Raw genomic sequence first — 24731 nt, 5'->3', positions numbered from 1 at the left:
GCAAATGCTTTCTCATGAAACTTCCGGAAAAATTATTCTTAGTTTTCATTTCACTTTTCATAAATTGGAAGTTTTCATCTCAAAACATAACATTTCAAAAAGTGTGTGTGGATGCAAATCTGATCTTTATTAGAACTAACTTACAAAAATAAAAATACATTTTTGCTTGAAAATAGAAGTATTTTATGAAATCCTCAGATTTTGCAGTTTAGAATTTGGTTGTGTCTATTTGGCACAGTCCTATGCAGCTAGAGTCGTTCGGTGATCTGCTGGCTAGAAGAGACTGCATCACTGACAACTCGGGGGTCACAGAAAGCAAATGGCATTTGCTTTGCAGCTAAAACCTTTCTTGCAGTGTTAGTTTTAGACTAGCTACACTCAGTGTATGCAACAGCTTTTTTCATTGTACCTTTACCAATCATCTTCAAGGTTTAAGCCTGACAATATGATAGTACAGGAGTTACCTGTTAGGTCACTGATTTTTTGCTGATACATTTCTTATAGGTCCAGTGAGTCAGTATTGAACATGAGGGAGACGGAATTTGGGGATATGTCTGATTCTTGGAGCAAGATAGCTAAGGCAATTTACAAAGCCCTGTATTTTTTTTCTGGCCATAAATATATACCTTACCTATCCTGTATACCCATAGCAAGTTAGGCGAAGCAATAATCAAGTGGTATGTTTCCTAGAGAAAAGAAACCACAGTGTAAAGAGAGCACTAGAGTCACGGTGGCTTTTGCGTTTTTGTTTGCTTTCTCTATATACACAGCTGTTGGAAATATTTAAAGGGATCAATCCATCATTTATTTTATGACCATTAACGACCTTTGTACACCAGGTCATAAAAAGAGTTTCTAACAAACAGGAATTAAAATATCTACCAAGAAAACCATATTAACACATAAGAAATGGTCCTGCTGCCAGGAGGTGGTTTTTCTACTCCCACAAAAGCCAGTAATTTGTGAAAACTGGATAGAGACCAAACGCTGAACTAAATTGTAACTCTTATTGGAAGAGTAGTGTCCTGCTGCAAGAGGTATCATGAAAGATCCCCTCATTGGAGAATTTTTAAAGCCTTGAGGGGTGAGTGGGGGAACCCAAGCAACATACTGGGAGATAATTCAGATGTAGGGGCAAAGGAGCACACTAACATTTTGCGCTAAGTGACTTCACTTCCAGCGCTTCATGGCTGAAAAGTCATTTTTGTTGTTGCACTAAGGCAGAAATGAGGCTGTTTTGTTTTCACTACTGGTGTCTGGAAAGCTAAACATTCTTCTGTCCCTGCTCTGTCTGCACAGACTAGTCATTTGAATTCACATCCATTAAAACAGTAAGCCTGGGGTTTTCAAAGGAAAGACCCATGGAAATTTCAGTGGCATTTTGGGGGCTAAACTCCCTTTGAATACCCCAGCCTAAGAGTTTAGTGTCTTTCCGGGCTTAGTTGTTCCCAGGGTTGAGCATCCAACTCTTACTCACCCAGCTGGGGGAGTGGGTAGAGTCCCTATTACTCTTGCTTTAGAAATCTCCCTGCAGGTTTTATAAAGTCCAGATGTGACCAATGAAGCCCCTGCCTCTTTGAGAATAGTCTAGATGACAGCAAAGCTGCCTGTTTATAATGTGATAGCCCTAACCTGTGAATCTTCTCAGCTTACTCTTTGTGTTACATCTAGTGTTCTGCACACCAGCCTCTCCAATGGAGTAAAGCGCATTAGCTCAGGGCATTTATAGCTGGATACACATCACAGCACTGTCACATGTTAAAATAACATTCACAACAGCAAACCCAGGCCATTCTGAGCAGCCCCTTGTATTATTGGTGACCCTCGGCAAAAGGCATCCAGTCCTTGGGGCAGTTCCCATTGCTGTGGGCACTAGACTCCTGAACCCATGGGGGTAGACCGAGAGCCAGATTGTGCTAGGAAGACACTGGCTCCCTTTGGGCGCTGTGTAGAGCCAGCCTGGCCCAGAGGACCTCAGAACATACAATCCCTCCCCAAGCTCCCGGTGCTGGGGGGCAGGGGACATGCTCAATGCACCAACTCTTTAAAGGTTGCAGTCTGTTCTCCCGGCAGCATACCCAGCCAGCTCCACAGGCAAAGGGGTGGGGTCATGACTGTGCTCCTCTGTGGGGTGGGGCGCACTCCTGCGGTGCTTGCAGGGAGCAGGCCTTGAGCTTCCATGATTGTCTCTGGCACTTATGCAAAGTGTGAAGATGGAGGAGACGGGAGGGTGAAAGAGACATAATAGCCCAGAACAATTTATCCCACTGTAGAGAATAATCCCTCTGTACATTGGTTGGCATGATGGGGGCGGGGGCTTACATAATATCACAGATCGTTCCATCTCCACCCGATGTGATTCTGTGACCTGGGCCTTGGTGCAGGTTTGGTTTAGGGTGCCAGTAATACATAATACCTGCCTGCAAGACACTCCCTCTAGCCAGGACTACGTCATACTACGCTGTACCAGATTCATACTCCAGCAGAAAATGAACTCTGAACAGTGATGTAGCTCTGCTCACTGCTTAGCACGTGGGGCATGAAAGCTGCACAGTCCACACTGCTAAAGACTGTAAGACCCAAATCCACAAAGGCATTTCAACAGAAGTTAGGAGCCTAAATACTCTGAGGGGCCAGGACATGGTCTGTTATTGTCTGTAGAGTGCCACGCACACTTATGTCTCTGTATAAATAAGAATGATCATGAAGTCCTAATAGTTGCTGAGAGTTGCTGGTTCTTGTTCTTGGTTCCTCCACTTAATGCTGCACTTTGGCCAATAACTGCTGGAGGGTTTGTTTTCTATCCCATCAGTACAAAAGTAGATGAACTGAGATTAAAATGAGATAAAATGCCATCCAGCTCACCCACGGAGTGAAACCTTGTTATGAATTTTTTCCTCCTAATAAGGTGGCCTTTCACCCCCAGGAATCCCATTCCAACCCAATTGGCAGTTTTAAATTAAATGCTTTTTTCTGTCTCATTCCGGGCTTTTTTTTTTTTTTGCTTATTCGCTAATGGGCAACTGTCCATTTGATAAATGCCACTGCTCTGAGACCGAGCTTAATGGCCAGTCAAGAGCTGATGAACAGAGAACATTAGAACTGTGCCAGCTAAAATGAGTCCTCTTAAACTCTGTGGTTTCCGAGCACTTCTGGTGCTTGCAATCAAATCAGCAAAGCCATTATGACAGAGGCCTTCTTTAGACAGACAGACAGCCATGTCTAGTTACATTGTATGCTTAAGGGCTTGGTATTCAGCCTAATTTCTATCATAAAATGGTGTTTTTCTTTGAGTGCTGGTCCCTATGTGTAGGTATGCATGCGCTTCATGCGCCTGGAGCTAGACAATTTTGAAAGCAGAGTCCATTGATCCGCATATGCACCCTCACTCTTCCCATGCCTCCAACAAAGGAGATAAAGGGTGAATCAGACCAGCCGCCTCCCCAGTTCCTTCTCACCACCAGGTCGGAACCGCCAGAGTCCAGAGCTTTGTCGTCTTTATCCATTTATCTGTAAAATATACACCTATATTTTGCTCTGCTGTCTAATCTCCACCCCCTCGTGGGGTGAGGGCTCATTCTATGAGAGCACAAGTGACATCTATGGCATCACTTCAAGAAATACTTCTACTTGATATTTACAAAGCAACTACATGGAGTTTCAGCCCACTGCCGGGCGTTATGCTTCAGTACAGGACTCCCCCACCAGTGCATCCTTTGGAATGGTGACCCTTCATTCGGCTCTGCCATCTGCATTCTCACACCCTCCTCCTACCTGAGTACTGCTTGTCAGTCACCCACAGTGGAATCCACACAGGAACCAGCACTCGAAGAAGAGGAAGTTACTTACTGGAGATTCTTCAAGATGTATGGTCCCAGTCTGTATTTCATTACTCGCCCTCCTTCCCCTCTGTTTTGGATCATCTTTTGATTCACAGTAGAGCAGGAATTGGAGAGACGGTCAGTCCGCCCGGCCCTTTATCTCCTCAGTTGGAGTCATAAGGAGAGTGAAGATGCAGGCACAGACCAACAGACACTGCTTTCAAAATTCTCTGGCTTCAGGGGCCTGGAGCACATGCATAACCACAGGGGAATACAGATAGGGCCCACACATCTCAAAGAACTTCCAATTATGAAAGTAAGTAACTTCCTCTTTTAAAATCATCTTCCTGATAAAGTGGGTAACTCTTTAACTAATGTAACTGCTGAGCAGTCTGAGAAGTGTCTCGACACTGTCAGCATTTGATAAGCAGAGATACTAGTTGACTTTCTGCCTTTGAGGAAGTGTTTCTAGTGGTTAGAATACAGGACTGGCAGCCTTTGGTTCTGTTCCTGGCTCTGCTGTTGACATGGGACAAGTCAATGAACCTCTTTGTGTCTTAGATTTTCCTCCTGTAAAATGTGTTTAATAATACTTCCTGCCTCACAGGGGTGTTGTGTGGCTTCACTCACTAACGTAGAGATCCTCGGTGTATGAGTTCAAAGTGGTTTAAAAGTATCTCTTTCCTCTGTAGGTGAACACGTACACTTCACTGTTCATGGATTTTCTTTTGCCTGTGCCTGATGTACTTACCCATACTGCATCTTACCATCTTCTTTAGCTAATGCCCTCCACCTGGAAATTTACTTTCTGTTTTCAAGTTCCGTATGTTATTTCTTATCCCTGTGACTGTGTGTTCTGGTTACCAGCTGTCACATATGCTACATTAGCACCCTGGAATACCTGGGCATGCCAACCTGGAACAGCAACCTGCAAAGAAAGTGGTTACATTTCAGCAGCGTGGCCTTTGAAGCAGTGCCAAAGGGAGTGCCCAAGGCCAAAGATCAGACCCTATAAGACGCAGAAGTTTGGTGGTGACACTAACTAAAAAGGGAAGCTATGGATTCTGCCTCACTGGAGGCTGAGTCTTGGGGTATGACTCTCTTCAAGAAGAACTCAGAGAGAATGAATTCAGTTCTGTTATGGTACAGGGAGTGGACTAAATGGCCTGCCCAGCACAGTGTTCTGATGAGACTTGGTAATCACAGGTAACAAAATGCAGCCCTGATCCCGTAGCCTTCTGCACTCAAAACTCCCCTTTGCTTTGGTCAATGTTTAGGTAAGCAAGGAATGCAGGAGAGGGCCTGTTCTCCCTTAAAATCTTGCCAGATGCTGCAGATCACTAAATAATCAATGTTACCTCAGTCTTTTCAGTGCTCTCAAAGTTCATGGACTGCTGAATGCATTCAGATAGCTGAGTCTACTTGTTTAACACGAAATTGGCAGGTCTGTAAAGATAAGCGCTGTGTATAAAGTGTTTTCATAAAAATATACTACAGTTTACTTGTGAATTCCCCCAGAGGTGCTACTTGCCCTGTTGTTGTGGAGTGTGTGTGTGTGTGTGCGCGCGCGCATGCGTACAGGCCCTGCACTAGTAGGGGGGGAAGCAAGCTGCCTTTCAAAGTATAGATGTTCCCAAAAGGGCACAGTGCTTGAGTGTCGGTGTTGTTTCTGTAGTGCCAGTAGTGCTTGTGGCCCCTGCCCGGGACTGCTCCGGGGGGTGAGATGGACCTGGTGCAAAGGAACCCAGCACACAAAGTCAGAATGAGGAAAGTTGGGGAATGGCTGGTAAAGATGGACCATGACTTCGCCAGGGTGAAATCAGGACAGGAACGAGTCTGAGAAAGGGAAAAGTGAATTTTGGAAAAATGTGTGCGCTGCTGAATGAAACCATCTGGAAAGCAAAATGAACGGGGTGGTCACGGGCAGAGGAAATGGGCAGGGCACAGGGAGGGAATATATGAGCCTCAATGGGATGGTTAGGGGAAATAAGCAAGAGCATGTGAAAGTATCTGGGGAGCTGTTTAGTGGAAGCCATGCGGGAGGTTGTGTCCCTAGGAGAGAGCATGAGGAATGTGGGGATACATCAGGCTGTCATTTTAGTCTTGGTGCTCACGAAAGAGAAGGAGGGAAACATGCCGCACAGGGCCGGCTTTAGGCCAATTCCACCAATTCCACCGAATCGGGCCCCGCGCCTAAGAGGGCCCCGCGCCCGGTGGCAGGGCCGCCGGGGGGGAGGGGAGAAAGAAGTGGCCGAGAATCCCTTCCCTGGTTAGAGGCTCCTTTTTAATTTTTACTCACCCGGTGGCGCTCCTGGTCTTCGGCGGCACTTCGGCAGCGGGTCCTTCAGTGCCGCCGAAGACCCAGAGTGAGTGAAGGACCCACCACCGAAGACTAGGAGCACCGCCCGGTGAGTACAAGCCCCACGTGTTTTTTTACATGGTTTTTTTTTTTAGTCATCCCTGCCCGGGGCCCCGTCGAAACTGTTCGAATCGGGCCCCGCACTTCCTAAAGCCGGCCCTGATGCCGCACACAGAGAGGAATGTACTGGGGGACAGGTAGTGAGAAGCTCATGAAACTACATGACACAAGCACAAGTCAGAGAGAGAATTGCAGTGACAGGTCCAGAGCTGTACACCCAGCATCCCACAATGCAGAAAGAGGCGGTGAATGGAAAATCTGAATGCCTGGGCACAGCTGGAGGGGAGCAGAGTGCAAAAGGAGAGAGAAGCTAAAATGACCCTCCCCCCCCATATTAAAAAGGGATCAGTGGAAGAGCTATGGCAAACTCAGCCCAATGTATCTAACATACGGACTGGGAAAGATTCCTGAATGACTGTTCAAGCATGCAGTCGGAGGCCAGGTGGAACTTCGGAGGAGTTATTCCACAGGCTACACCAAGGGAGGGCCTGCTTAACTAACCTGACTAATGTCTTTGGGGACTGACAATAGGAGCAGCATGGGGGTGAAATAGACGCATTAATCAGAATTTCCAAAGACCTTCAATGCACTGCTGCTTAAAAACTGATTTACACTAGATTAACAATGTAGTATCAGTGGTGAAATCCTCAGGGGCGTAAGGAGCTGGCTGGTCACTGAGATCAGAGAGTGGTACTGGTGAGAGATCAGGTGGGAGGGAGTTGAAAAACAGTGTGTGCTGGCCCAGTCTTGTTCATACTATACACAGCAAGTACATCAGGCACCTCGAGGTGGGAATAAGCAGCAAAGTGCTCAAGTGGTTCAGGATGGCAGTAATGGGATACCTGTGTTGGAGGGCGGGGCTGGGTAGCTAGGGGAAAGCCCAGCAGCTGCCTGCACTAGGCCTGCCCCTAGCCAGGGGTATTAGTTCCTCACTTGGTTGAACACTAAACTTCACAAGTTATTTGTACAAGTGAAAGGTATGATACTGGGGAGAGAGTCAGGTTCTGGTGCCAGGCGTCATCCTGTGCCTATCATGAGTGCTCTTCCTTCATTGGCCTCCTGTCTCATCATTTTCCCAATACTACCAGAATCTTCAACTCCAGCCAGAGAGAGTTGGTCATTACTGGGTCCCTTTTGGTTTTACAGGTTTCTGGAGAGAAGAGACCATCAACAGACCTGGGCAAGAAACCCAAAAGCCAAAAGAAGAAGAAAAAGAAGGACCCCAACGAGCCCCAGAAGCCTGTGTCAGCTTATGCCCTGTTTTTCAGAGACACGCAAGCAGCTATCAAAGGGCAAAACCCAAATGCTACATTCGGAGATGTTTCAAAAATTGTTGCATCTATGTGGGATAGTTTGGGAGAAGAACAAAAGCAGGTGAGTTTCTGATCTGGTTGTTACAGCTGTTGAATTGGTTTTGTTTTGCTACATCTAGCAAGTTAGAATCTGGCCCAGCAAATTAGAAGCACAGTTTGGAGCTTAGGCACCCAAAGGGGTATGCACAAAAAAGGAGGCTATTTTCAGAAGTATTGTTGAAGTGCCTTTTGCCACTAGAAGCAAGGCTTTAGGGTTTGCATGCACAATTTTGAGCTCCTAATTCTGTACAGCAATTGTGTGACCTGGCCCCTGGATAATTCCAGTGGAGGTAAGTTCTCTCCACACACAAATCTCAAGAGCAGCTATATCATAACGCAGTGCAGCTGCAATGAATCAAAGATAGTTTTTGATGGACTTGGCCTGGAATGCTCACAACCTGCTGCATGCCATTTGATTGAGCTGTGATTCAGAAGCCACTAGTGAATATGTTCTGAGTGCTTCTGTCCTTATCGCATCCTCCAGTGAGCACACACAGATGGAGTTCCTGCATGCAACAGATTTTTTAAAGTTTTGTATTCAGAGCCTGACCTATCAAAGCTAACATTACAACTCCCATCCCACCACACTGCATGTCGGAATTGCAGCTTGCTTGACATGTTGGAGACCTGCTAGATGATCAGCTGTTAACACAGTGCATCCGCTAGTCACATCTTTACTGTTGCAGTTCACAAGTAATTAGCCTTGCTGGCAGTATTTGTGATAGTCCCTAAATAAGTATGTAGGGAACACACTGATTGCTGCAGTAATATTAACTAGGGCACAGAGTAGAACTGTATGGATTTTAATGGCAGTTACTCTACTGGGGTGAGTTAGAATGATGGTGTCAGATCAGATTAGGTCTAAGGCTGAATTATTGCTCTGACCTCCATAGAGCTGGTGTGGGGGTGATGTGCCCCAGCCTCCCTCTCTCCCTGCATGGATCCCCTGGCTCCTGGGGCACTCCCTGCAGACTGCAGGGAGGTAGACACATTCGTGGAGGTAGCTCAGGCTCCTACCCCTGGGAAGGGATAGAACCACACACAGAATGTCTCCCACCTGTGCAGGTCAGGGGAGATGATCAGGCTCATACCGTTGTAGTGTCTAAGGGAAGATAGCTTGAACTTTAGCACTGAGCTGCTTATGCAGTGTGCAGTCTGCTTTGCACATTGGAAAACATAATCCCAACTATACATATAAAATGATGGGGTCTAAATTAGCTGTTACCACTCAAGAAAGTTCTTGGAGTCATTGTGGATAGTTCTCTGAAATCATCCACTCAATGTGCAGTGGCCAGGGCCAGCTCCAGGTTTTCTGCCGCCCAAGAGGCAAAAAAAAAAAAAAAAAAGCCGCGGCAGCGCAATCGCACCGCTCCACTCTTCGGCGGCAATTCAGCAGCAGGTCCTTCGTTCTGAGAGGGACTGAGGGACCCGCTGCAGAATTGCCGCCGAAGGCCCAGACATGCCGCCCCAATAGTGGCCGGAGGGCCGCCCCTTGGTATTGGCCGCCCCAAGCACCTGCTTCTTTAGCTGGTGCCTGGAGCCGGCCCTGGCAGCGGCAGTCAAAAAAGCAAACAGAATGTTGGGAATCATTAAGAAAGGGATAGATAATAAGACAGAAAATATCATATTGCCTTTATATAAATCCATGATATGCCCACATCTGGAATACTGCGTGCAGATGTGGTCGCCCCATCTCAAAAAAGATATATTGGAATTGGAAAAGGTTTACAAAGGGCAACAAAAATTATTAGGAGTAAGGAACGGTTGCCATATTAGGAGAGATTAATAAGACTGAGACTTTTCAGCTTGGAAAAGAGATGACTAAGGGGGGATATGATAGAGGTCTATAAAATCATGACTGGTGTGGAGAAAATAAATAAGCAAGTGTTATTTACTCCTTCTCATAACACAAGAACCATCAAATGAAATTAATAGGCAGAAGGTTTAAAACAAAAGGAAGTATTCTTTCACACAATGCAGTTAATCTGTGGAACTCCTTGACAGAGGATGTTGTGAAGGCCAACATAAGAGGGTTCAAAAAAGAACTAGATAAATTCATGGAGGATAGGTCCATCAATGGCTATTAGCCAGGATGGGCAGGGATGGTGTCCCTAGCCTTTGTTTGCCAGAAGCTGCGAATGGGTGACAGGGGATGGATCACTTGATGATTACCTGTTCTATTTATTCCCTCTGGGGCACTTGGCATTGGCCACTGTCGGAAGGCAGGCTACTGAGCTAGATGGACCGTTCGTCTGACCCAGTATGACCGTTCTTATGTTCTTTGTCCTTTACAAAGAGACCTTTCATGCCATTGGGAAGGAGAGGAGGGACTTTCCTTTGGGAAGTAATTTCATTTGAATAATAATAAACATTATTTAAGACAATAGAAATCTCTCGTGTGCATGCAAAAGCTGGGAAATTCTCAGGGCTTGTTATTACAGCTAGTCATGTAAAATATGTCTAGACAGGAGACAGTTTTGATGTGCTGATTCACTGTTTTGGGGCTTGCCTATAAACTACAATAGCTTCTCGCCACATTGGCAGCCTCAACTCCAATGTCAAGACTTCAAAAAAGCCCAGGAAGCAGATCTTCAGTGTAACATCACACAGGGAACTTCCCTGCTCTGTAGCCATCACACAGCCCACAGTCTGTTTCACGCAGCGATTTCTAGGCTCAGTTTAGCTATTCTTGTTGATGTTGAGTCAGTTACAAAAGCCCTGTAATTGCCTATTGCCTATTGCGAAGACCCCAGGGCACTCTTTTTTGGTAGAAAGTGTGTCTTTTTATCAGAGGGGGAGAGATCTGACATTTTCTGCGATTGGTCTCTGAATCCAACCGTTTGGAAATTCACCATTCTCTCCTAAAGCACAGAGCCCTCACTTTAAAGGCTTGCTGACAGCTTAGGACCTCTATCTCTGAGTTCCCAGTGCTCCCACTGCCAGGATTCCAGGTGGCTATCCTTAAGACAGGAGCAGCAGATATCTTTCGTTTCAATTGGTTCTGTCTATGCTGGGCAAATAGCCCCTGTTGCTTTGGGTCAGACACAAACAACATAGATGTTTTTCACTCCAGTGGGGTAAAAGGCATTTTATTTAACCACAAAGATTCATGACTCTCCACACTAGTGTTGTTTGCCAGTCTGCATGAGGCTTCCGTACTGTCTTCAGTACCATTGGTATTGGTTATTCCTTGATGTATTTTATTTTCTTACGTTCTAAAGAAATCTATAACCTGTATAAATATAAAAATGCCAATTGAGAGAAGTACATCATTCACCCTGAGAGGCTGCAAATGACATCAGAACAGGAGGGTCAGGGAGCCATGCCCCACATCTCCCCCCCACTTTTTATCTGCCATAAAGCCAAGCGATGGGGAAAAGAGAGGGGCCTCAGGGGAAGGGGTGGCACAGGTGGGAAGGGGTAGCATGAGAGTGGGGCCACGGAGGGAGGAGTGGGGAGGGGTCTTGGGGAAGGGGCGAGGCCACTGATTGGGCACTGGTGGCTCCCCCACTGTTAGAAAGCTTCCACCACCACTGCATCCGAAACCCAGAATCAGTTGAGAAAATGAATATTCAGATGACTTCTAAATTGTGACTAAAAAGGATTTTTCATGCTTCCTGTCCTTTACATGATAAACCAGATGGTCAAACTAGTTCTGGTGGGTGCTGTCAGAATATGCATAGGCCCTTTTCACACGATGCAATGCTGCAACCCTCAGTCACTCACGTCAATGAGTGTTTATTCAGGCAGAGTCCCACTGACTTCAATGAGATTACTAGCATTGTGATCAGTGGTTGCACAATCGAGCCCATATTCTGGTTATTATTTACCTAATGGAGTTTAACAGCTAGGGTATGGTGTGTAAAGTCTTGGACATCCCTTTCTATGCCAATGATTATTTGCTGATCCAATCATCTCCCCATCTCTCTGCTGCTGTGTCTTGTCTCCTGAATACACCATAACTTCTTATTACTAAACAGCTTCAAAGTTCTCCCCCTAGGTAAAAAGTACTCTGTTCCATTTCTCTGACCCTGTTCTCACTTAACACATTCACCTCTGTTTTGCTCCTACAGCCAGACCTCCTGGAATTCCTCTTGGCTTCACACCTTCTCTGTCCTCTTACATCTTAGCTCTCTGTAAGGTATCCAGCACCATCCTCTTGCTGGGATTCATCTTGGCTTTGACCAGGCCTCTATTGAAATTCTTAATCCTGAAATCCTTATCTACTAGTCTTCCTAAATAATTACTCTCTGTACTTCAGCAAGTCCAGAAGGTTGGCCTGTGGAACTCATTGCCACATGATATCATTGAGGCCAGGAACTTAGCAGGATTCCAATAATAGTTCAACATTTATATGGAAAATGAGAATACCTAGAGAGATGATATTTAGGTTTTTTTTAAATAAACAGAGTTGTTCTAGGAGGGATATAAACCCCTCTGCTTCAGGGCATAAGACAACAACCACTAATGGGGGTCAGAAAGAAATATCGCTTGGCAGCAGGCTATCCTGCAACTGTCTATTGCAGGGCTTCTTGCACTTGCCTCTGATTTATCTTTCATTGGTCACTGTTAGGGACAGGATACTGAACTAGATGGACCCCGAGTCTGATCTGGTCTGGCAATTCCCATGGTCCGTATGAATGTTCTTTCTTTCCAGGTCTGGGAATCATACCAGTCTTATCCTCACTGTCACCTTCCCTCTGGCTTCCCTCTATACAGCTGTTAAACCAATTCAGAATGGCTCTCCTACATTTCAGATCTCTTCAGGGCCTTATTCCACCTCCATATCTCTGACCTCATACCCATCTACTCCCTGACTTTGGCTCTGATCTCAGTTGCATTGGTGTAGTGCAGAAGTAATCCTGGTCAGTGTAACCAAGACAAAAAAACAAGCCCACAGACTCCACTTCTCCATTCTGGGACTTCTTTCTGTCCTCCTCTTCCATGCTGTCCACAGCAGTTGGTGCCTTTTGCATGGGCTGCACCCTTCATCTGGAAATCGGCCCTTCCTTTTCCCCCCCCCCCCCCCCATCTCTAAGCCATGGAGCCACTTTCACTTCTAGTTGTTAATACTCTGCTTAAAACCTACCTTCCCCTGTAGCTTATGGTTGACTCTCACAGTAAATTGTCTTATGACACCATATGAATTAGGACCCTCCAGGAATGTAATGGGCTAAATTTACCCCTGATATAACCCCATTAACTCCAGAGAGCCACGGGAGAGGACTCTGCCTCCCAGACTATGGAGCAGCTGCACAAAGGCCCGTCTGGCCCAACGGCTGCAGTAGACCCCAGGAGCCCTCCCTTCTGCAGCATCCAGTGGAAGAGGAGGACAGGAGGATTCATGCAGCCCACACATGCCCCCCTCACGCCCTTGTGTGCTGCCATACCAGAGTCCAAGCCCTGTAGTCCTTCCACCTCCCCCTTACACAGCTGAGCTGCATCAGTTCTGCTGCCGAGAGACCCTCCGCAGAGCAGGGGTTGGATTTGCCCCTAGGTTTCTGTCCGCTTCCATGTACAGAGCCAAGGCATATCTGAGTTATAGATGCACAGAAGAAACCCAGCCGAGGCTTCTGAGACAGCAGCTTTCTCTGCCTTTATTCTTGCCACTTAATTTCAGCCCTAACTGCATCTTCCTTTCTTAATATGTTAAAGATGTCTCTGTGGACGGGAGACCCAATTTCAGCCCATCCCAGCTGAACATCGGGTTTACATAATGGAAACACTGGTGCAACCCCTGACTGAGCAAGGTGCAAACGCTCAGCTCTAATTAACAGAAGGAATTAAACCAGCCCATTTTTCTTGCCTGCTAATTCTCCCTTATTTCCTTTTACAAGAGAGCAATGGCACTCGCCATTTCTTTACACATGCTTTATAAGTGGCTCAATTTCTCTCTCTTTCTAATTGATTTAATTAAGTCATTTGTTCCTTGTCTGAATGCTTAAATATTAACTTCCTGGCTTTGTCTCCATCTGTATACATTTCTCCTCCTACAATTACCCCGCCCGCCTGAGGCCCTGGCAGGGAGGACACTATTTATCTTTGACTCTGGGGCTGCACTGGTGGCTTGTGAGATGGGGCACGTTTGCTCTTGAAGAGTTTGGCTGGATTATGGTTTGTTTAGTCCCTATTTGCTTTCTCTTGGCCAAGCTGCCAGTATTTCCAGTCTCCTTCGTTTACATTCCTAAGCAAATGCTAAGGAAAAAAAGACAGGTTAAATTAACACAATTTCTTTGATATATGAAAACACTGGTGCTTAAAACATACAGTATATCGGGCGTTTCTTCTAAGCATCTCAAAGCATGATACAATCCTCCTAACTGTAAGGATAGCTAAGCACTGGAACAAATTATTTAGGGAAGTTGTGGAATCTCTGTCATTGGAGATTTTTAAGAGCAGGTTAGACAAACACCTGTCAGGGATGGTCTAGATAATACTTAGTCATGCCTCAGTGCAAGGGGCTGGACTATCAAAGTCCCTTCCAAGCTTACATTTCTACGATTAATATATTAACTCAAATATTCCTTTGTAAATAGATAGGTAAGCATCATTATCCCTATTTAACAGATGGGAAAAGTGAGGGGGGGAGAAGGTGAGTGGCTAGAATAGTCAGTCAGTGAATCCTTGGCCGAAATAGAAATAAAAACCAGGAATCCTGACTCTCAGCACTCTCTTTACTAGGCTACAATTCACTAGATCCTCTGAAAAGACTCTTTAGAGTTCATTACTGGTTCTAGTAGATGGCTAGCTCTAGAGACATGGATGTTTTTTAAATGTTTATAAAGTATTTGAAAGAAATTTAATTGACATTGGTTTGCACATGGAGATAATCTCTCAGTAAGGTCCATGCAAAGTATGAATTGCAGTATGCCACACAACCCAGTGTTCAGAAAAACATAACGTTAGCCCCATAATAAAGGATTCCTTACAACAATTAAAACTAGACAAACGACGGGCCAAATCCTGAAGGGCTTACTCAATTTTTACTGAGTTCTTGCTCAGACAAAACTCCCATTGACTCCAACAAGGGTTTTCCTTCATAAAAACTGTGGATATAGGGATATGTCCCCAGAATGTTACTGTGTAGCTGGCATAACATGGAGAACCCAACCTTGCATTCCTTGCACACACACAACTCCCATTGATGTCATCAGAAGTTTGGGATCTGCAAGGTATGGTGAATCAAGACTGTAGATAGCTGATGTTCTCAAAAGCAAAGTAGGGAAATGGAGTGTAGATGAAATGACTAGAAGGTGGTTGAAAGACCATACTCAAAGTGTAGTTGTGAATGGATCTCTGTCAGAATGGGAGGATTTATCTAGTAGGGTCTCACAAAGGCCAGTCCTCGGTCCACTGCTATTCAGTATTTTCATTAATGACTTGGATAATGTAATGGAGCATATGCTTATAAAATTTGCAAATGACCCCAAGCTGGGAAGGGTTTGGAGCACAGGATTGGGATTAAAAATGACCTTGACAAATTGGAGAATTGTTCTGAATTCAACAAGATGAGAATCAATAATGACAAGTGCAAAGTACTTCACTTAGGAAGGAAAAATCAAGTGTACAACTAAAAAATGAGTAATAACTGGCTGGATGGTAGTACCGCTGAAAAGGATCTGGGAGTTATAGTGAAGTGCACATTTAATGACTCAACAATGTGATGCAGTTTTGAAAAGGGCTAATATCATTCTGGGATGTATTAACAGGAGTGTCATATGTAAGATACTGCAGGTAATTGTCCCATCTACTTAGCACTGGTGAGGCCTCGGATGGAGTACTGTGTCCAGTTCTGAGAAAAGATGTGGACAAATTAAAGAGAGTCCAGAGGAGACCTGCAAAAAGGACAAAAGGTAGAGAAAACCTGTGAGGAAAAGTTATAAAATTGGGCATGTTTAGTCCTGAGAAAAGAAGACTGAGATGTGGACCTGATAACAGTCTTCAAATATGTAAAGGGCTGTTATAAATAGTACTGTGATCAGTTGTTCTCATGTACTCTGGAGGGTAGAACAAGAAGTAATGGGCTTAATCTGAAGCAAGGGAGATATAGGTTAGATATTAGGAAAAACTTTCTAACTCTAAGAGTAGTTAAGCTCAGGAACAGTCTTCCAAGGGAGGTCGTGGAGTCACCATCACTGGAGGTTTTTAAGAAGAAAGGTTGGACAAATGTGTCAGGGATGGCTTAGGTTTATTTGCTCCTGTCTCAGCACAGGGGACTGGACTTGGTGGCCTCTCAAGGTTCCTTCCAGCCCTACATTTGTCTGATTCTATGATTTTAAAGAAGGCAAAAGTGCTCCCAGCACATTAGTCATATTCAGACAATATTTTAATGCATCATTTGCCTCATTGAGCTTTCCGCTTTTTGTAAGAGGATAACTGGATGTGAACTCCTCCCACAGCCCCTTGGACTTGATGGCTCTATTTCGCTTGGACACAGATTGCAAACCTTATCATTTCTTGTTTTCAGATGGTCTCAAAGCTCTCCCTGCAGGTGAGTTTTGGTGCCAGCTCTTCAAGAGAATGTCTAGGATGAGGCAGGAGAGGAGGACCAAGGGCAGGGGTTTGAATCTGGTTGTCTGATGAGTCTATTCATAGCTGACCGGAGCCATTGCATTATCGAGTCATGCCTTTCTGATACATGCTGACCATTTCACAGCACATGCCCATTAAGTATTACAAATACATGGATCTGTCTGTCCCATTATGCTACATTTAAAAGTTATATGGCATTGAGTGAACCCAGCCACCATCTCTGAGCGGGTGAAGGATGGTCCATAAATTCCTTGCCTGTGGCAGTACCTTGGCCAGGATCACAGCAGGGGTGAGCAAACTACAGCTCGTGGGCTGGATCCAGCCCACCAGCCATTTTAATCCAGCCCATGAACTCCAGCCGGGGAGCAAGGTTGGAGGCTGCTCCATGCGGCTCCGAGAAGCAGCAGCATGGCCCCCCTCTGACTCCTACTCATAGAGGCAGCCATGGGGCTCTGCTCTGCATGCTGTCCCCGTCCGGAACAGCGTGCAGAGCCGCCTGGCCGCGCCTCCGCACAGGAGCCGGAGAAGGGACATGCCGCTGCTTCCAGGAGCCACTTGAGGTAAGCGCCACCCAGAGCCTACATCCCTGAGCCTCTCCCCAGCCCCAACTCCCTGCCCCAGCCCTGAGCCTCCTCCCGCCCACCAAACCCCTCAAACCCAGCCTGGAGCACCCTCCTATACCCCAAACTCCTCAGCCCCAGCCCGGAGCCCCCTCCGCACCCTGAACTCCTCATTTCTGGCCCCACCCCAGAGCCTGTGCCTCCAACCAGAACCCTCACCCCCTCCCGCACCTCAAGCCCAATTTTGTGAGCATTCTTGGCCCGCCATACAATTTCTATTCCCAGATGTGGCCCTCAGGCCGAAAAGTTTGCCCATCCCTGCTACACAGTGTATCCAATCCCTCCAGTTAGAGAGGGTGGCCCAGTGCCAGTCCTCCTGGCAGGCAGAATCTAATACCCTCCCACAGCTGGCTGATTGGCAGTGTGTGTTAATTTGAGAGACACTGCGTATGGCTTCTCTACAAATTGAAGCGAGATGCTGCTGTTTGCAACGTACCTCTGACAGCAAGCAGAGGGTTAATCCTCTCTCTCCTTTGGGTTGCTAATGATTATATGCACTGCAATAGCAAAGCTGTAGCCTTTTATTTGCCATTGAACAGGTGCTGCTGCTCCCACAAAGCAAATTTGCTTTTTTCTCCTGATGAAATAAGCAAAATAAAGGTTGCTTCCGTCCCATTTCAAATATGTTTTTTCTTTCTCCTCCACTAACTGAAAGACAAACACAGACTGGGAAACAGAATGCATATTATGCAAGAAAACCTATAATCTAGGAACATCTTTGATTAGATGGCTGCTGTCACGGACGTGTATTTCTTAGCCTTTTTTTTTCTTCTGGTTTATCACTTGTGCCTTTTGTCATATTGTTCCTTCTTCTTCTCTTCCTAGCCTCTTCACAATGAATCTTCATTTTCCCTCTGACACACTTGTATCTAAATTCCTCATTTCCTGCCTTTTTTTATTTATATCTGTTGCCTGGTGATTTGATCATGCTGTGGAATACAGGATTAGCAATCTCCCTGTCCTTGGGTACTGCTCAAGGACACCTGTTCGGCAACTTGCACCATTTCCTTCCCCTCCTTAACCCTTTCGGGCATTGAACTTGCCATGTGCAAATAATAATAAATATAATAAATAATAATAATAACTTTAAATACCTTAACCACTACTTTTACAGTACATTATAATCTTCATTCTTCAACAGCTGGCATGGCCTTTCCTGAGAGGCTTACGCTGGAATCTAAAGAATGTGACACTACAAAAAAAAATGATAATACACACTCTTTGAACTTTGCAAATAGTTTAGCAGCTGTTCCTGTTGAGATAGCTTATACTTTACTCAAAAGTGAAATGCTAATTCAGCTATTATCATCAAATGGGGTACCTGCCACTAGTAATCCTCCTTCAACTCCCAGCTCCCTGTATAATTCCTTGCCACGATGTTTTTTTTTTTTTTTTTTTTTTTTTGTTTTTTTCATTAAACGGCTACAATCACAATATTAGAGAGAGGTTTAAAGGAGCAGGCTGATTTGACACTAACTGTAGCAGATTTTGAGGATTGGATTGAAAGGAACTCTTCTAATTTTGCAGAGAAGATTCTGTCCTGGAACAAGCATTGAGTTTAGGCAACCTGTCGAAATGCAGTCAAGATGCTGGAATCTAGTTAACGTTAGCACCATTTAGAAGAGCTTAGGTTATCTAGATAGGTACCATTCAGACACTACCTCACAGGACTGACTAGGTTCTAGTTTCAGACTGCTTCTTTAAATGCCATGCTATCCCATTATATTGAATGAATGGCAAATGCTGCCCTCCGTCGAGCTGGCCATGCTGTGGCAGGCTGCACGCTCTGCAGGAACAAAGGCTGGGATTTGGGAAGAGCCTGAACGTAAGTCGGCCAGAGACTGTTGCATTGGGTTCCCAGGATGAGGTGCAAAGTGCACTGCTCTCCAGTAGGGCTAGCTGTTGCACCTGGAGGGTGTGGCATGTATTTAAACGTGGGCAAAAAGGTCATGCTAGAATGAAGAAGGCAGTCAGAGCCTTTACTCCTCTGTCCCTTAAAAAATGGGAGGCAGAATCTGATCTCTGCTCTTCTTAGAATGCCTTAATGGTTCTCCAGGATGTCCCTGCTGGAGAGGGGAGTGGACCCTCGCTCCCGTTTGAGGGAGGCACAGTCCTAGCACTGGAATTGGCACTAATAGCACGGGGTCCCACGGGACTGCTGTCATTACAGGGGGTGAGTTCTTGATGATGAGAGCCCTCACTGAGGAGCTCTGTGACCGAGCCCATCTGCCTCTGTAGGTGACGCAACAAAGGCCCTGTCCATGATACCCATATAGCTGTGCCAGGGATCCGAACAATTTGGTTGTCCCCTAGACTGGCTACAAATGTAGCTCAAATCTGTGGTGCAGATAACCCTGTTTCATACCCAGGTCCAGCCTATGCTATAAGTCTGAACCAGGTCAATAGGCAAATTAGGGGGAAACACAATGGCAATGAGGTTCCCTGGCCTCTCGGTGTTTGTGCACAGAGGACCCCAGACCCCATCCAGTGCTGTCCCTCTCAGTCAGCACGTTCACATTCTGGCACAGTTTTTTGAACAGACGGAACCCCCAAACCATTTTGGGCCTGTGCTAGAGGAAGCATGTTGCTGAGATGAGTCCCCGAGGCTTGCTGAATGGTTTGGGAATAATCGGGGTGATCCAAGAGTACCCTCCTGTCTTCATAGGTTAGGCCGGCTGCGCATCAAGAAAGAGAGCCATCTTCGGTTCCGTATCTCCTGCTGGCTAGGGCCCTGATCCTCTGAGGCAGAGAGCGACCTCAGCTCCTCCCTGTTGGCGCCAATGGGAATGGGGAATGCTCAGCACCTCACAGGATTGTGCCTAAGGCCAGCAGGGGCAGATGCTCACTCCTTGAGGGAGTTGAGGGGGAAAGATGCAGAATGGTGACCCCAATGGCTGATTAAGGAGAAGCATAGAAGTGTAGGACTGGAAGGGACCTCGATAGGTCACCTAATCCAGTCCCTGGCACTCAGGCAGGACCAAGTAAACAAGACCATCCCTGTCACGTGCTTGTCCAACCTCTCATTATGAGATTCCACAACCTCCCTAGGTAATTTGTCTTAACCACCCTGCAGTTAGGAAGTGTTTCCTAATGTTTAACCTGAATTTCCCTTGCTGCAATTTAAGTCCATTGCTTCTTGTCTCATCCTCAGTGGATAAGGAGAACAATTTATCATCCTCCTCTTTATAACAACCTTTTACGTACTTGAAAACTGTTATTCTGTCCCATCCCCCCCAGTCTTCTCTTCTCCAACTAAACAAAGCCATTTTTTTCAATCTTTCCTCATAGATAGGGCAACGAGTAGGTTCTAAAGGGATCCTGTCCTCCTTTCCTCAGCCAGGAGATTGAGGGGGAGGATGTACAGATAGGGAAAATGGGGGTCGGAGGCTCTGATCGTTGTGACTCCTTTCTCCCTGCTGTCCATGCATCTCCCTCATGCCATGCAACTGAGCTCCTCAGTTCCACAGAGCAAGAGAGCAGACATTGGCCCTCAGCCATCTGTCTGCCTGCCAGCCCTCCAAGAGCACCCATCGCTATCACAGTATCAAGGGAAGGAGCTGGTTTGCCTCAGTTTCATTTCCTTGGTGCAAGGTGAGCACTGCCATCACCTTGTCAGCCACCACCAAGTGAAATGCAGAGACTTGGCTGGCACTGACTCTGCTCCAGGGCCCTACCCAGCCTTCATATTCAATGTGATGCATGTTTGATGCTTTGATTCCCTTTAATTCCTTCTGTCGAGTGACATGCACGCCCTGCCCTCGTGCCCTTCCTCCGACAGCTCAGCTATAGTTAGCTGTATTGATTGACTGAACCATCCTTCTCATATAATTTTTCTCCTCTTCCATGAGCTCAGCCTCTATGAGCTTGTCGCCTGGTTTAATCTCTTCCTGGTTCAGTGGCTCTTGTCCTGTTCCATCTCTTTACCATGAGCGCCCCAGGACCCTACCTCATTCCCTATGTGTTGCCTTTGGTTTTCCAAGCCAGAGACCCCTGTTATTGCCCCGACAGTGAGAGAGAACTACATTAACCTGAAATATGGAGCCTGCTCCAAGAAGCTTTCAGAGACCAGGTTTTCCCCTTTAGAAAAATGTCATGTTCAGCACTGTCGGTAAACTCTGCCCTGACCAGTGCAACCTCCCTGAAGTCAGTGGATAGCACAGGTATAAATCAAGACAGGAGTTAGCCTTAGTTCAGTGCTACTCTATTCATCTCCAGCAGGAGGAACCAGGGCAAAGACCCCAGGGTATCATCATTACCTCCTGCTTGTCGCTTGTATGTAAGCAGCCCATGCTTGACTCCGGGTGACAGTGGCTGAATCGCCAAGGGCTGGGAGATTTTGTTTGGCTGAGATGTCCAGAAGGGGTTCTGCTGCATATTGAAAAGTTACATGAATTATGTGGCCTCCTCTTTCCCCCGCCCCCGTTCCCTCGCCTCCCATCCTCAATTCCCTGATCACATTCCCTGTGTCTCACTCCCCAAAGCCCTATCCTACCTCAGGGGAAAGACCCAAAAGGCTCTTAGCTAACATGTTGATGGGAGCGCCTAGACACCTGCATAGAACAGAAAACCACAGATTTCCTTGGTCACTGCTGTCAAGGTCTCTGGAGTGGCCCATGGCTCTGAATGCCCACCTCAAGAAACAGGGCACAAACCCCCAACTGGTTGTGTGTTGTATACTTAGATTTCATCAACCAAGTATCAAGTGTGAACAAATCAAGCACCACAACAGCCTCAGCATAGAGCCACAGACAGTCCCCTTGGGTACTCCGGTCTATCTTGCTACCCAAGCAGGCTTGCCTTGGTGATAGATGGTCCCTTACACCAAAAATCACAACAATATTCAGGTTACTCCCAGTCCCTAAGAACCAGTCACTTACTGCAGGTCAAGTGCATCCTAGATCTCTCACCAAAGCGAACACTTGTAAGCAATCCTATAATAAACTAAAGGTTTATTAACTAAGAAAAAGAAATGAAACAGTTATTTACAAGGTTAAAGCAGGTAAACACACACACGAGTTACAGTCTTAAGTTCCAAAAGATGAGAGTAGCTGCTATAACATGCCAGCTTTATATATCCTTTAGGGCTAACCCATGCTAAACAGCTGGGGACCCCTTGCTTATGCTTCAAAACTCACCCCTCAGAGTTCAGGCAGCATAGGGATACAATTTCTCCTTAACAGGGATTTTTATTCCCTTCCCCCCAGCATTCAAACTGTGATGGGATGAGGGCGTAGTTTGATTTCTGTATTTGGGGAGACAAGGGGCTTAATAATATATATAGGTCTAACTTCTGGATTTACCGATTGTTAGTGGTAGGTAAATTACGGAGTACTTGACATCACAAATACAGTTTACGTTCGTTATTTAATCACCTTTTTTTTTTATTTTCACTTAATTATTTGCCGTGTATTATCAGCTACCACTTAAAAAGGAGCATTAGCATAAAAACAAATTCTTGAATAAACAGAACCAAGCACTTTCATGTAACTATGAATCATGTCTCCCTGATTTTAGAGTTACATAAACATAGTCTTAATATAAAAATACTGTATTTATCTTAATGTAAAAGCATCTTTCCCTTTGGTTAGCTTTTCTTAGTTTTAGATAGAGTAAAATGGACCTAAGTTAAAACAGAGTAATATTTTACTCAAGTTAAAACTTTTAAAAGTCACAGAGTCACTTTTCCATAGGTGTTTTGCGTCATCCTATAGAATCTAATAGAAAATTATCTCTCTGCTATAGGTTTTTAGCGTAATTTCTCAAGGTGCTTGATCTAATTCCCATTGAAGTCAATAGGAGTCTTTGACAAGGTCTACACTGAGTGACATAATTATATGGACCCTCTCTCCTCCTTCCTCCTCCCCCCCCCCCACCCGTGCAGACAGGCAGAAGCAGCCAACAACGTATTTTATCCATTCGTGCTTCACAATGGCTTGTCTGGTCTCTCCAGGCCTTTTGTTGGGGAGGAGATAACACTTCTTGTGGTAAACTAGCATTTCACACTTGGTAATGCTTCTTCCCAACTGTGGGGATTTACAGTCTTAGCGAACATATTAATAGATACAGAGCAAACACTTAAACATTACCTTATAAGATGGGATACAGATGATATAAGTAAGATTAATGCATGCAGCATCCTACAATCATTTCATAAAGTCTAAATGCATTCTTGTAACTCTAATATCTATTTTAACAATACGAACACACAGGCAATCCAGACTGGTTTCCAGCTATGCATTTGTCAGTGTTCAGTGAGGCCCAGGAGACTTGGCACTTGGTCTACAAGCATCACAGTTAAATTTTCATGTAGATAAATACTGGAGGCTTATGGAAGTTGCATTATGAAACCATTGAACATCTGAAAGTTGCTGGTTTGGGGTTTCATTAAAAACTTGAACCTCAGACCAGGATCAGCACAAGATTCATGAACAATGCTTTCAAGTGACCCTGGGCTTTACATCATAAAACAGGTGAAATTCACCATTTCACAGAGCTTTCATGCAAAATCAGGTTAAACTCACCAGCAGGTTTCAGTGCATTTTTGAGGCTTGGGATTCAGTGGGATTGCACGAAACTGAGAGCAGAATATAGCTCATTGTGGCTACATTACACTCAGCAATGGACACGTTCAGTATGCTAAGTAGCGATATACAGTACCCCTAGCAAAATTCTTGTGCGACATTCCCATATAAATACACTGCATGGGGAGTGGAACAGAGTTTATACTAAATGGATAAATCACCAAGGAAAAAATTACTTGCTCAGCAGAAAATAATAGATCACCCATCTAATCAGAGACATCTGCTCATTGGACCAGATACATCACTTACTGACAGGGTACTGCATATATCACCTGCAGGATATAAGAGAGTCTGAGGCCTGTTGTAAACTTATATTACATTTCAGCCACAGTGAAGCCTAGACTTGTTGGGAACAATATACAGCATGGTGTTGTCAGGCAACCTGGCCATAATATTGACCAGTAATAGTGTTTATACAGAGAGCTGGCAATGATGAACCGTGGTAATTCAGTGGGGAGGTAATAGGCGACAGTGAAATGACCTGGCTATTTCTAGCGACAGGGTGATGCTAGACTGGTACCACTAACTGGAAGCAGACAGCAAGGCCTTGTGAGTGCCATCCAAGGCTTTTGCACAGTTCTTCGTGCCCTGAGGGAAATACGGGCTGGGGGAAGCTGAACAGAATGAGTGAAGTTCCCTGGAGAGGTAAAGTGATCTAGCAGTGCTGTATGGTGAAAAAAGGAAGGCTTGAGCTTCTCTTAACATAGCCCCAAGAGTCTGAGCTCTTCTCCTCAGAGAGCCAAGACAGAAATCTAGTGGGTGCTTGTTACATCCTTGATATTCTCCCAGGATACCTTAAGTTGGGTGCTGTCTTCCACCCACTCCTTACCCAAAACAGCTGCTTCCTCGTCAGCTGAGGGAGGAGGGGAAAGAGAGGACAGGCCCATGAGAACCGTTTTTCCCACTCCACCCTGTGTGCGAGTTACTTCGCTGGCACCATGCGTTCTGGTCACCAGCCTCCCTAGCCTGTGGACCCATCCTCACTGCACTGGGATACGCCATTCCTCCAGGCCATGGAGTGGGTACTTTCCCAGTGAGTGACTGCAGTTGCACGTACACACACACACCGTGTCCACATCATCCATGTCCAGTCATTCATGTCAAGCCAGGCTTACGTTGCACCACTGTTTTTTTTTCTTCCTCCATTAGCTTACATTTCATTGGCATCATATCCCCGTCTTCCCGTGCTTTCTGTTTCTAAGGTCTCTACTCAGCAACATATTCCCAAGTCCACAGTAGTTCTAATCGTTTGAACCACCATTAACACTAGGCTCAAGGAACGAGGCAGGGGCTGCATGCTCACCTCCTATGGGGACAGCTCCAAACCCACATTATAAGCTTGCTCTGTCTTTAAAGCCTCCTAGCTGTGATTTCACCTTGGCTTTTATTTTAATTACATTGTGATA

The 24731-nt window shown here is 45.6% G+C and overlaps 1 protein-coding gene across 3 annotated transcripts in view; it reads left to right on the top strand.

Moving 5' to 3' along the window:
- The window catches only part of TOX2 (TOX high mobility group box family member 2), a 256708-nt gene that overhangs the window by 204630 nt on the left and 27347 nt on the right, over positions 1-24731 (top strand). For all 3 annotated transcript variants that reach the window (XM_034787530.1, XM_034787528.1, XM_034787529.1), the window contains one exon: positions 7387-7614. In XM_034787530.1, the coding sequence (XP_034643421.1) occupies positions 7387-7614 (228 nt within the window). The remainder of the gene's footprint in view (positions 1-7386; positions 7615-24731) is intronic.

This window comes from Trachemys scripta, chromosome 12, assembly GCF_013100865.1.
Source record: "Trachemys scripta elegans isolate TJP31775 chromosome 12, CAS_Tse_1.0, whole genome shotgun sequence".
Classification (NCBI taxonomy): Eukaryota; Metazoa; Chordata; order Testudines; family Emydidae; genus Trachemys; species Trachemys scripta.
Note: the sequence above shows the minus strand (reverse complement) of the source record. Positions and strands in the feature narration are given on the sequence as shown.